This window comes from Macrobrachium nipponense, chromosome 31 (assembly GCF_015104395.2).
Source record: "Macrobrachium nipponense isolate FS-2020 chromosome 31, ASM1510439v2, whole genome shotgun sequence".
Taxonomy (NCBI): domain Eukaryota; kingdom Metazoa; phylum Arthropoda; class Malacostraca; order Decapoda; family Palaemonidae; genus Macrobrachium; species Macrobrachium nipponense.
The window spans coordinates 24,987,713-25,002,304 of record NC_061093.1 but is presented as its reverse complement, the minus strand read 5'-3'; the positions used below and the strand labels follow the sequence as shown (position 1 = coordinate 25,002,304).

Sequence of the window (14,592 nt, the reverse complement as noted above, 5' to 3'; positions counted from 1 at the left end):
TATATATATATATATATATATATATATATATATATGCATTATGTAACTAATGCAAATACATTATCTATATATATATATATATATATATATATATATATATATATATAATATACATACATACATACATACATACATACATACATACATACATACATACATACATACATACATACACACAAATATATATGCAATTCTGTATTATACATGAGGGTAAAACGGAGCAAACGTATGGCAAGGAGATACCAAATAATTTAGCAAGCGTGACTTTCCATCTTCTTGGCAACCCCATATTCCTCAGAAATATTATCCTTCCGAGAGACTTTTATATGAGTCTCAAAACAAACATATAAATAACGACGCCTTTACATATCCCGAGTTCATTGTTACGCGGAATATATTATTCAGGAAAAATTTATGAGAATAATCTGTACAGATTGAGAAGAAAATTAATTATGCTATCAGAATACACTCACAACACATTTCAAAAAAAAAACATCACACACACACACACACACACACACACACACACACACAAAAAAAGAACACAAAATAATATATATCATATATATATCTATATATAATATATATATATTATATATATATGTGTGTGTGTGTGTGTGTGTGTGTGTATGTATGTGTATATATGTATATATATAATCATATATACGAATATATATATATATATATATATATATATTATATATATATATATATATATATATATAGATATATATTTATCATATATATATATATATATATATATATATATATAATATTATTATATGATATATACGTATATTGACAAATATTATGCCCCCAAAAGGGTGGTTTGGGTATTAAGTGAAATTTTGTTAGCTTAACGTTTGTATATGTACATATATATATATATATATATATATATATATATATATATAATATATATATATATATTATACATATACTATATATATTTATATACACACACATACACACACACACATATATATATATACACGTAAGTCCAAGTTTTTACATTAAAATGTCACATCAATTTAAAAAGCAAAGACTGGAATCGAGATCAAGTATTCTTTCACTGATGAAAAAAAAGAATATCATCCAATATTTTTCTTCCTTTCAGGGCACCTCAATATTTACATGAAGGGAGAGGAAGACAACATCGAATTTCAGTCCCCTGTGTATCAGATGGGTGGATATAATCACGATAAGTGGATTCTTCAAGTCGTCCATTTGCATGAACTCGACTCCAATTTCCAGGTAAGCAGAAATAGCGTCACTTGGCTGTTATTGCACATTTCATTTTTATTAAATGGGGGTAATTTTAACCCGTTTATACGCCTGTAACACATCGAGAAACAAGTGATTTATTCGTTATAGCGTTAGGTCGACCGATCTGTTTTGTTAACCGCTTTGGGTCTGGTCGGAACACGAGCCCAAAAGCATTCCAAGGCGAGGCGCCAGGTTAGGAATTTCCTTTCTGTCTAATAGACTTGCTGAGTTATAATTTTATTTTAATTTTTTATTGTTATTTTTTAGTTATATTTCCGTGTTTATTATTATTATTTTATCATTTTTATTTTCATTTTATTTTTTATTTAGAATGACCGAATCATTTTTTTGTCGTCACCTCGTCCGAACGACTATTATCTTAAGAATGAAATGCGTCAAATGAATTCCACTTAAGCTTTGTACCAACATCAAGACCAGAATCCATTTGGTTTAAGTGTCTTTTTTGTTTACATTACGTTAATCAACGAACACGTTTAATTCGTCATATGCTACAAATACCGGTATTTAGAGGAATGGATAAGTCTGGAGAGAGAGAGAGAGAGAAGAGAGAGAGAGAGAGAGAGAGAGAGAGAGAGAGAGAGAGAGATGTATTTATATTCATGATCATTTATATCATGGGTTATTTTGCCATTCCTTTATGAGTGAAAATTATAGATATTTGTATTTATATTCATAATCATTTACATCACAGGATATTTAGCTATTCCTGTGTGGATATTAATCTCATGCTGGCATCAAAATGAATCTGAATACCAGTCGAATAAGAATGGTAGCCGTCTGTTGACAGTTATCATGCTATCTAGAACAAAATTTTGACTGGTCTTGGGAATGATATGATTAAACGAATAAAGCTATTCAGATTCAGAACCAAGGACCTTTCAATATTAGTAAGTCCTGTTTTGAAACCATCTGTTAATTCCAGAGTCTTTGTTTTGAAGTAGAAGTGTGAAAATGAAATCTTCTTTACTCCTATCACTTTTTCATCAGTATTTAGAGGAATGGATAAGTCTGAAGAGAGAGAGAGAGAGAGAGAGAGAGAGAGAGAGAGAGAGAGAGAGAGAGAGAGAGAGAGAGAGAGAGAGAGAGAGAGAGAGAGAGAGAGAGTGGCCAAATATAGTTGGAATGACTACTTCTAAGCGAAAGCAAATATCAGGGCTAGTTTGTTGATAACTACCTTGAAAATATCTTATAGCTATGAAACGAGTGTCTAAAAGGTCTTTCAGTACATCAGACAATGGCATAAAAGTCAAAAGGTTACAAAGTAATTAATTCACAACAGTATTCGCCCCGAGCAATCCTCTTCCACTCTCCTGAAGGCATATATCAGTATTGCCTGCGATGGAAAAAAAAACTGGTAAGAATGAAACAAAAACAGGATAGAGGCTTTTTTATGAGTTCCGTTCACTTTGCAAATCACGTAAAATGAATGACGCCTTGAATTACATTCTATATTCTGAAAGATTTTATTCCGCGGAGGAAGTTGTCCGGATGAGCAATCAACAAAGTAGGGCCTTACCCTCTGGCATGGATTGAAAACTTCCTAGTTTTGTTTACTTTCATATCAAAGAGCTCCGTGATAAGGCTAATGGACTGGCTCAGGCAAATTACGTAACCACGTCGGCATCATTCAGCTGCATGCGAGATCTTTTCTCATTTAAAGGTCTGCAAGGTGATTAGATAGCTTCTGTGTTCATACCCACACAGAAAGGCACTTATACATACAGACTCTTATAGAAATTCACACTGAAAAATCTTTATGGTGTACATATATTTAATGAATTTACAGGATAGCGCCAGTCATGACCAAATAAGAACACATACCATCAGCTTATTACGTAACTAGTATGTAGGATTTAAAAAAAACATTCTGGCTGCAAATAGTTTGTGTAATGATTTTCGTACATATCGTTGTAAATACGTTTTTAGAAATTAACGAGTTCAAAGTTTTTTTTATCTCAGTTAATAAAATATCCAAATTAATAAGTCTCTCCCTATCAAATTGATATAAATTTTATGTAAATATATATATATATATATATATATATATATATATATATATATATATATATATAATATATATATATGTATATGCAGAAGCCAGGTACTATGTCGTACCTCTAAGTAAATGGGGATACAATCCACAATGAAGTAAAATCCTCTTGTAGTTTATAATATATATTCTTGTACATAATTAAAGCTTTCGAACATCACCTGTGGTCTTGTTCACTAAAATGTGATATGTCACCGTTGTTTTTGCAAATGTTTGTGCTCTTACTTGTTAGTTCCTTGAGGTGACATATAACATTTTAGTGAACAAGACCACAGGTGATGGTCGAAAGCTTTAATCCTGTACAAGAATATATATTATCAAACTACAAGAGGATTTTACTTCATTGTGGATTGTATCCTCATATATATATATATATATATATATATATATATATATATATATATATATATATATATATATATATATATATATATATATACTATAAAGCCTCAGTTGACTGGATGGATCCTCAGGTCCATATCCGGGCTCTTATCCCTTGTAACAACTTAACACAGTTAAACAAACCATATACCCTATATACACCTAGAACTGCAGTTATCTGCCATCTATAAACGTAAGTGTTGTAATTCTTAAAACGGGCGATCTCGGAAGATCAGCTAAAACGAATTGGCTGTTAACAAAATGAATGAAATATACCATATATAAACTTAATGTAGCAGTTATAATCATGTACTTAAAGTGTTTTTTCTTCTTAATGCTATTCGAACATCTGAAGAGCTGTCTAAAGTGCAGGGCTTAGTAGTGTTAAGTTAAGACCAGTTTAAATAAGAATGAAAAATCAGCGAATTTTTTTTACGTTTTCGGTTCTTACCTATGTACAGTAATTTTTGTCTCTCCTTTATATGCGCATGCTATTTTTTTTTACTTTTATTGTGAGCGTAATGCCCTTGCTGTCTGAGGGAACATATTGTTTCATATAGGATGTACACAAATACATACCTAAATACATTTATACATAATGTGTATGTGGGGGATTCATTCGAGCATGTAAAACCCTATATACGTCCTTTTTGCTTGGAGATGTCAATCATAACATTGTCTAAATACAGCTGAAATCTAATCACAACAAACGCAAAAGACTGTCTTTTTCCGTTGTCGTTTTAAATATTTTGCCTTGCTCGAATACACAGGATTTTCTTTCTTTTCAGATTTCTCTGTCAGAATGTGTTTTCCCGCGGCCTCTTGCTAGTTCACTGCTGTAATGGTGTACTCGCCAAATCCAGGATTCATTCTGGGCCCTCGGGTACAATTAATACTATCGTTAGGGAGGATTTTCCTGGGTGGAGAGGGACTTTTTAATCCTCTTACTTACATCACTAACATTGCTTGGGTTCTAAAGGGACTATTGGGGGATACAACAAATGAAATCTTCAAGTATTATGTCTTTTCTATTTTTAGTTTCATTCGCTCAATACCTCGATAATCTTTAATGATAGTAGTAGACAATAACAGTCATATTGTGTTCGTACTTTCATAGAATGTCTTGCTGTGTGCGGTTTACAGATAAATTTAATTTTTTGTTGCATTTATTTCCTATCTCGTTTTCTTTTTAAATGACCATATACATCTCATCTAACGCATCCTCTTGTATACTTTTAAATTATTTTTAGCTTTTTTGCTGCCGTGCCATAAATAATTTACTCCTTTACTATTTTTATGTTTCCTCATTTCATCACTAATTTTCGTATTCCTTTTTTACTAGCCTCTAACACCTACAAAAACACACAGGTCTGATTTCATCACTTGATCACTGAATTTGACAGATTCCTAATATGCTACTCATATTTCTTCCTATCTGAGTGAAATGTCCTAGTTACATTCATTGCTTTCATTTCCTTTTGTCCATTTTAATCACGAAAAGATAATGATCAGATATACCTCCAGCTACTACTCATTTCAGTAACTTCACTTCCACCAAGTCGTTGTTAGCATACAATGTACCACGATCTTTGCCTTACCATATATACTACTTTTCCCAAATATGCCTCAAGAAGTATATTTAGGATGAATTGATTTCAGACGCTCAAACCCTTTCCAAACACATTTCCTAAAGTCTAATCTCAATTACTTCATATACTTTCCTATGCACGCATTTAAATCACCTAGCACTGTCCTCCTCCCTTTTTGTCCTAATCCGGTTCGGGACTTCATGTATCTTATAACTAAGCATTTCCATCTCATTCTTTTCCGTTCAACAATCAAATGCGATCACGATGATAATCCTATTTACTTCCAACCTCTCTCTCTCTCTCTCTCTCTCTCTCTCTCTCTCTCTCTCTCTCTCTCAATTTATGTGTGTATATATATAATCATATACATATATACAATTTTATATATATATATATATATATATATATATATATATATATATATATATATATATATATATATATATATATATATATATATATATTTATATAGTATGTGTGTGTGTGTAAATTTAGAATGTTAACTACTTTAGGAAGTGAGTTTCGGATGATGAATACAAATGAGAGAAAAAGGGTTATCGGGGAGAAATGAGACGTGAACATGTATAATAAAGGTTGGCGTAGGTCGAAGTGGCACTAGAAGTGGCCTCCCAGGCCATTGCTATGGAGCAAGGTATTTTGAGAAGGTTAGGTCACGTGGAAAAAATCGGGAAAGGGAGTGAATGATGAAGAATTGTCAGGACGAACGAAAAGCGGAAGAACCAGGCCTACTTTGTGTAGGTATATAAAGCCGGTAAGCACGTCGAAGTTTTCTGCATAGGGCCTCATCAAACATTCATATATATATATATATATATATATATATATATATATATATATATATATATATATATATATATATATATATATATTTGTATGAATATAATTGATTTATGTGTGTATGTATGTATGTATGTATACTATATATGATATATATATATCAATAATAATATATATATATATATATCTATATAGATATATATATATATATATATATATATATATATATATATATATATATATATATATAGATAGGATATACGTGACTGGAAGTCGTGGTTCGTGCTGTCGGGTGTTCGAGTCGCTTAGGTACTAAACTTATAATTTCCATTCGATGATATTCACGACTTTGCGCGAATTGGATATTAAATGACTTTTGTAGATTTATGTTTGTAAATAAAATGTGACGGCGATTTGATAAAAATTCATATATGTATATGTATATATTTATATATATATATATATATATATATATATATATATATATATTAATATATATATATATATATATATATATATATATATATATATATATATAAGGGTGGAAGAGGAAGAGATGTCAACAATACTTTAATTACATTGGTCTATACTTTGTGAATCTACCGAGATATGAGTGAAAGAACTTCGTTTGAATCCTTTCGATAAAAAGGTAACTGGTATTCTCCTTTCCTTTTATGCTTTTATGAAGTGAAATGTAAATGCGGAATTCATGTTGAAAATATGGAAGATAAAAAGTCAAGATTCTTTTGAAAGACTTACTAATGGAACTGTCATTCACTTTGGTCTGAAGATTTTTTCTTTCTTTTCTTTGGAATTCTTTATTTCAAATGGAATTAAAATTTTTTTTCAAGAGAGTAAAAGTTTGATTCAGAATTTAATACCGAGATAAGTTTGTTTATTTAAAAAGGTTTTGCATCAATGGAGAGGGAATTATAAATGAAATGATCTTGTACGAATTATCCTTGCACATAATTCCACTTAGTTACTGTATATCGGAGTCACATGATGAGTTCTCTGTCATTTGATAAGACTATTGCTCATGCACGGCACGGAAAAGTATATGCAAATACATGCAAGAGAGAGAGAGAGAGAGAGAGAGAGAGAGAGAGAGAGAGAGAGAGAGGAAGGGGGAACAGAGTTATGAAATCTCCTTCTTATAGGGTAGTATCAACTGAGAGACTTTTTTCATGTATAACACAGAGAGAGAGAGAGAGAGAGAGAGAGAGAGAGAGAGAGAGAGAGAGACATAATCAAGCTTCAAGCTCTTTTGCTTCTGTGGTAAACGTTTTCGTTTTGTTAGCTATGAATCATTTTGAATTTGACAGTGAAATATGCCAGATTTATGTGTAACGTTAAGAGCCGTGGGGAAACTATTACGTTACGAACAACTACTACGACATAACTGGTTTTCGTAAAAGAAATCGCTGCTATTATATTCTAATTTCAAGGAGAAGGAATGTTTCTTACTCTCTTTCTTTTCCACTAAGAAAAATCAAATATATCCGGTGTCATAATCCTATATCTGTGCATGCAGTGTTAATTTTTTTTTACTATTTAAACACAATCTTACATTGGATTAAAAAGAAATTTGCAATATTATGATATTAACACAAATCTCCGCTGCCACTCTCTCTCTCTCTCTCTCTCTCCTCTCTCTCTCGTCTCATCTCTCGGTTCTCTCAGCGGTGTCATTCCTCTCCTCTCTCTTCTCTCTCTCTCTCTATATATATATATATTATATATATATATATATATATATATATATATGTATATATATGTATATATATATATATATATAGAGAGAGAGAGAGAGAGAGAGAGAGAGAGACAGAGAGAGAGACAGAGAGTGTGGCAGCGGAGATTTATGTTAATATCATAATATTGCTAATTTCTTCTTAATCCAATGTAAGATTGTGTTTAAATAGTAAAAAATAAACACTGCATGCACAGATATAGGATTATGACACCGGATGTATATATATATATATATATATATATATATATATATATATATATATATACATATATATATTATATTATATATATAATATATATATATATATATATATATGTATATATATATATATATATATATATATATATATATATATATATATATATATATATATATATATATATATCGGCAAAAAGAGACAAGAGAGAGGAGACCCACTAACCTAGACTCGGCGGATCCCAGGGCACATGTCCTCCTGCAGCTGAGGCGAGGAGGACATCATCATATCAGACGACCGCCGCATGATAATTGGAGAAGGTCCTGTATGAAGATAATGTCTTTGATAGTGGCTATATGTGTTCCGGCTCTCAGCTGATAACGTCAGGAGGAGAGAGAGAGAGAGAGAGAGAGAGAGAGAGAGAGAGAGAGCGTTCCTTGGCGAGTCAAGTGAAGACTACATCTCCTTTAGCAGATTGACTCTACAACTGTTGACCTTTTTAGAGTCTTGCTATCACAGAATCGTGTCAGGAATAATGCAGACGCCGAGAAGAAGAAGAAGAACAAGTAGTAGAAGAAGAAGGACTAGAAGCCTAGTGTGTTGACGGGGATGCCGAGAATGGAATAAGTCATCAGAGAAAGGAAGAGATGACCGAAAACAGGAAATGGACGAAGAGCGAGGGTCAAGGAGGCAGGAGGCGCTAAGAAACGACGCTATTACTAGCCTCTTGATTTTCAGGACGGATGACTTTTGACCTATACTCTCGTTTCTTGTTATGGCCGATGGGTGGGGTAGGGAATAGGCCCAGTGGACAAGACGTAGTTTCACTCACACTACTGTGACCGGCTTCGTATCCAACTACGGAAGCGAAGTCATTGATTCATATATTACGCTGATTCAGGTAGTTGTAGTTGTCACTAAAACTCGCGAAGAAGGCGAGAAGAGTTATTTGTGACTAGTGACAGCACGGATACATCTTGTGAAAGTGACCAGTAGGTACTCCACACAGACATATATATATATATAATATATATATATATATATATATATATATATATATATATATATATTATATATTACCGCATATCACCAGAGGTAAGAATATGAGACTGGGTGCAGGTCCTACAACCAGTCAGTCATTTTTCCCCCTGTGGTGATGTGTGATGAACAAACCACGTGTTAAAGTGAATATAATATTCATGCATACATACTTATATTCATACATACATATACATGTATATGTGGTACCGGTGACTTTTGAATCTTACTGTATGTGCCCCTATATGTGATGCTTACATACACCTTACTCTTAAGCCTACTGAACTGAGTATACTTGTGCGGTCAATTTGTTCTCAACATGCTTACGTTAGTCTGAAAGATTCCTAAACTAATGACGGGGAGTAACCAGATACACTATTTTATTCACTCTGAATATCCCTCGTCCGAACGTGGGATACTTTTGTCTGGTTCAGCCGGTCCAGTATATTTAGTTTCACCATTATATCCTACAGCATACTTGAATCCACAGTCAAGTTAATTTAACTACTGGCTATTCAATTATTTTTTCGTTGAGCAATCCCTAAATTAAGGAAAAGGATTGAAATGTTTGATAAGGTTTGATATAATACCCTGTTGAAATAATGCATTAAAAGGACAAATATCCGTTGAAATGATTTAAGATCTAGGATCTAGATGGACTTAAAAATTACCACAACAATTTACGGGAGCAAATCTCAGTGCTACATCTCCGAGGATTTCATAATTTTCTTTTCTTTGTACGAAGTAAGTTGTTGAACTGTCCATCATGATTACTGCTTTCCACTTAGCATGGTGAGGGGCTTTATGATTACAAATGATCTTTTCTCTCTCTCTCTCTCTCTCTCTCTCTCTCTCTCTCTCTCTCTCTCTCTCTCTCTCTCTCACACACACACACAGTGTTCAGACACTTTTGTGCAAATCTAGATGAGACATTTAATGAAATATGGCTAAGAACCAAGGCCGGGAAATTTATACTTACGAAGTTATCAGCTTGCGATAGAATATATGTGAATTATTGTAAAATAGATGCGAATGAACTAATTTGCAAAAACAGAAATCACTACATGAAAGGAGAAGTTGAAGAAACTAAGACGAACCACTGAATATCGTGAATATAGTACTGAGACAATGTAATAATGCTTGACCTAAAAGATGAATGGATATTATTATAAAAGAAAACCTTTTTGAATTATATTAACTCTACATGTTGTCTTGTTCAGCAATAGATAAAGCGGAAGAAGATTTTAAGGGACATGGTTAAAAAAGAAGAAGTTTTAATTGTGATGTTTTGATAGATAACATTTTTAGAGTGAGTATTTTATATATATATATAATATATATATATATATATATATATATTATATATATTATATATATATATATATATATATATATATATACAAGCACACATACACGAGTGTATATTATGAACACAATATACATACATACATACATACATACATCATACATACATACTACATACTACATACATACGTGCAAAAGGTAATTTCCTTTTGTTAAGTCGAAGAATGCGCAACGTAGGAGTTCGCGACTCATTTAGGTGCGATATGAAATTAGGTACCAAACTGTGCGTTACTTTTATATACCTTTGGGAGTCGTAAATTCCGGGGAATGAGGTCAGAGCAAAAAGCTACTCTTGTATTTGAGATGCTGTTTCTTCGTGCTCATGTCCTTGTGGATTTAACAGCTTTTTATTTGTTTTTTGTCGCTTTTGTTTTGTTTTCACAATTAGAATTACGAATAAATTGAGGAAGTAACCTGTGCTAAAAGTAAATTAAAGCAGGGTTAGCGTTCATTGATTAGTGTGACGTAAGATTCCCAGTGACCTCTTTTATTAATATTCTTGAATAAATAATAACTAATAATAATAATAATAATAAATAATAATAATAATAATAATAAGAAAAGTAAATAGATAGGAATAGCAACAAAGTCAAAGATTAATTTGTAGTTATTTCATCACAAGAGTATTTGGCAAGTATTATATATATATATATATATATATATATATATATATATATATATATATATATATATATATTATATATATATATATATATGTATATATTCCTCAAATTCTTTAACAAAGATCCACTGTTTTCTGAAAACCCCCATGAGAAATTTGATTTGTCACAAAAAAACAATGAGATAAGTTATCGTACGTCACTGGATTTAATGTGATAACCTGGAACGTGATTTTAATGTTATAACAGCCTCTTAAACCTCTTCTTGTTTATGATTCTGTCGTTTTCGAAAAGTTATTTGCCATTCTGGCCTTAAAAATGTTTCCTTTTCCTGTAGTTATTCAAACGAAATTTTTGATACCGTTTCATAGTCGCGTTCATGATTTACGATAATCCTTTCACGAAAGGAACCATTATGCAAAAGTAAGTTCACCTCTCTACAAAGAACTTAATAATATTCTTGAAATAATGCGTTTCTTTCATACGCCAGTGAGAAACAATGTATTCTTTTTGGGGTTTCTATAAATTGCATGATTTCTTTTTCAGTGCAATACTTTCTATAGTAATTAAATATTTCTTCTTTGCTACTTTTATAACATTGCTCATTTGTAAGACGATCTTCCTCCCTAGCTCAAGAAAATTCTTTTTTTACCATATTATATTTTTTATGATTTAAGTAAAATATTTTGTAGCCCTTTCGTTAACATATCCCAATGGAAACAGGTTTTGAATAATTAAATTCTACGATAGGCTACCAAATTTGTCCAATTTTGCAGGGGAAAATACCAGATAAGTAGACGAATTTGTAGTTTTTCCTTTCTTAATTTTCAAAATAGCTTTTTTTATATTTCATTGCCGAAGAGATTCCGACCCGAGAGAAATTTGGCATAATTCTTATTTCGTTTTACAATGTCTTGCATGAAAACTAAGTAAAGTCTTAGCGCACTTGTCAGTCGGTTGACAATGTGCTGAAGGAGATAAAGTCTACATGGAGTAAATGAAAAGTAGCGTGTATATATATATATATATATATATATATATATATGTATATATATATATATATATATATATATATATATATATATATATATATAATTTAAGACGGTACGCGCGCGCGCGAGCCACCACCAATATACACACGCACTTTTATAAGATTCATAAAACATTTTTCATTATAAGTTTCTCTCATATCGTCCAGAGAGAGAGAGAGAGAGAGAGAGAGAGAGAGAGAGAGAGAGGAGAGAGAGAGAGAGATTAGTGAGCCTGGGTTTCATTTTCCAGTTCGTAGTCTGAAATAAAATACACCCAAGTATCCACGTACATAAATAATAGTCGAACATCATCAGTTTCATCCCCAACAGAGTCGACGATTATGAAATACATCATCATTATAAACCATTCAATAGACTCTCGCTACTTTGACGTGTGACCCACCAATCTATTAACACTCCTCACCAAGGAAAAGAGGTAATTATGAGCAATCAGCTTAATTCAAAGAGGCAACTAAAAGAACTCAATTCCCTTGTTTGCGCCGCGTCGCTGTAACTCTGGAATAAACATGATGGAATCGTGATTGCGCTGGGAACATAACGAGATGAAATTACAAAAAGAGGTCTCGTTTTCTATGTTAGCCAGATTCGACTGCAGAGTGATTGTTACTCGTAATTTGTGTTTATGCTGTTAAGATATTGGTGATTCATAATACTTGGGAGTGATTACAACGTTTGCTGTTCAGTCAAAGGCACCCAGTAATTAAAATAACAATTACCAAGATTTATCTGGTGAGCTGCTTATAGCCCAAGATAAAGCAGTATCTTACGTTTGCATAGCTTTTAGTTTTACCTCACCCTTAAAGAGAGTGACAACAAAAGTTAATGAGGATGAATCAGAAGCTGTTTTGAGACTGACCTTTCGTGTGTCCGTTACGTATGATTTGTGCTAATGTTAAGAAGAAAAACTGGGAGAGCTGTTTACAGCCTTATTTCCATGAAATTGTATATATATATATATATATATATATATATATATATTATCTATATATATAATATATATATATATATATAATATATATATATATATATATATATAATATCGGTTAATTTACGGATTTACATATATATTTCCATGAAATAGTTATCATTTTTACTTCATCGTTAAAGAGAATGAAAATATAAGATAATACATTATATTAGATTCGTTTTGATCAGTTCAACTGCAGTATACCCGTTAGAAATGATTTGTGCTACAATAAGACCGCACAAACCACTAAGAATTAGTTTGCCCACAGTCTCATAATCAAATAAAAAATATCCGCTCTTATTCTGACAGATTTGAGGAAACTAACCTCTGCAATGGGCGGGAATTGTCAGACGGACTTTGTAACCCACCCAGGATTTAAGAGAGATAAAGGATAAACACAAATCAGGCTGACAGCCTCACCCTTTGTGTTAATGCGCTGAATTTAAATGAGGCTTTAAACTTGGTTAACAGGTCCAGCAAACACAATCTACGTAGATTCCCTGTTCACAAAAGTACCAGTACAGGACGTTCCTCAGTTTTTGAGGGAAAAATTATCCCCCTATTCAGATCATTTCCCATTGGCGCTTGACAAAATAATAAAGTTAGTTGAATTATGTGCATCTAATAACGTATTTTCATTCGGGGAATCATTCTATAAGCAAAAATTCGGGTGTAGTATGGGTAGTTCTTTAAGTCCTGTTTTAGCCAATCTGTACATGGAATACTTTGAAACTACAGTAATAAATGCAATAAAACCCAAAAGTATGTTGTGGATGAGATGTGTAGATGATATTCTAACATTTTGGGATGATAGATGGGGCAATTTTAATGAAGTCCTTTCAAAATTAAACGCATTAGTGCCCAGCATCAGATTTAAAGTTGAATGGGAACAGACAACAAAATTCCTTTTCTTGATGTTTTAATAATCAGAGACACGACAGAATACAAATTTACCATATACAGAAAACCAACGTTCTCACTTTCATACATTCACTACTTTAGCTATCACGACATTGCTATTAAAATAGGTGTAGCCAGCAACCTGTTCTTAAGAGCCTTACGAATTTGTTCCCCAGATTTCCTGAAAAAAGAATTTGAACTAATTCGTAAGCAGCTTTCGTCTTTAAAGTATCCTGACCATATAATTGAGAAAGCAATTCACAAAGCAAACATAATTTTCTATCGACCCCTAAAGACAAGACCAGAGATACACCCAACAATAAAATAAAAATTCCACACCTGGACAGGATTAAGACGGTGACTCAGGCCCTCGGAAAATCTAACCCTTTTGCATTTACTTACCCAAACACCTTAGCCAAATCCCTGATTAACGTCCAACAAAAGACACCCCCAAAGGACACAGGCGTTTACGAAATCCCATGCCAGGACTGTGACCAATCTTACATCGGATTTACAGGAAAATCACTTCCCCAAAGATTAATACAACACAAATGGTCAGTTAGGTATGGACAACAGAACTCATCTATTTTCAA

General features: G+C 32.3%; 1 protein-coding gene across 1 annotated transcript in view; it reads left to right on the top strand.

The window, feature by feature from the left end:
• LOC135206696 (MAM and LDL-receptor class A domain-containing protein 2-like) overlaps positions 1–14,592 on the top strand; it is a 267,118-nt gene that overhangs the window by 232,811 nt on the left and 19,715 nt on the right. Inside the window, exon 5 of the mRNA XM_064238119.1 lies at positions 1,118–1,254. Within this exon, the coding sequence (XP_064094189.1) occupies positions 1,118–1,254 (137 nt within the window). The remainder of the gene's footprint in view (positions 1–1,117; positions 1,255–14,592) is intronic.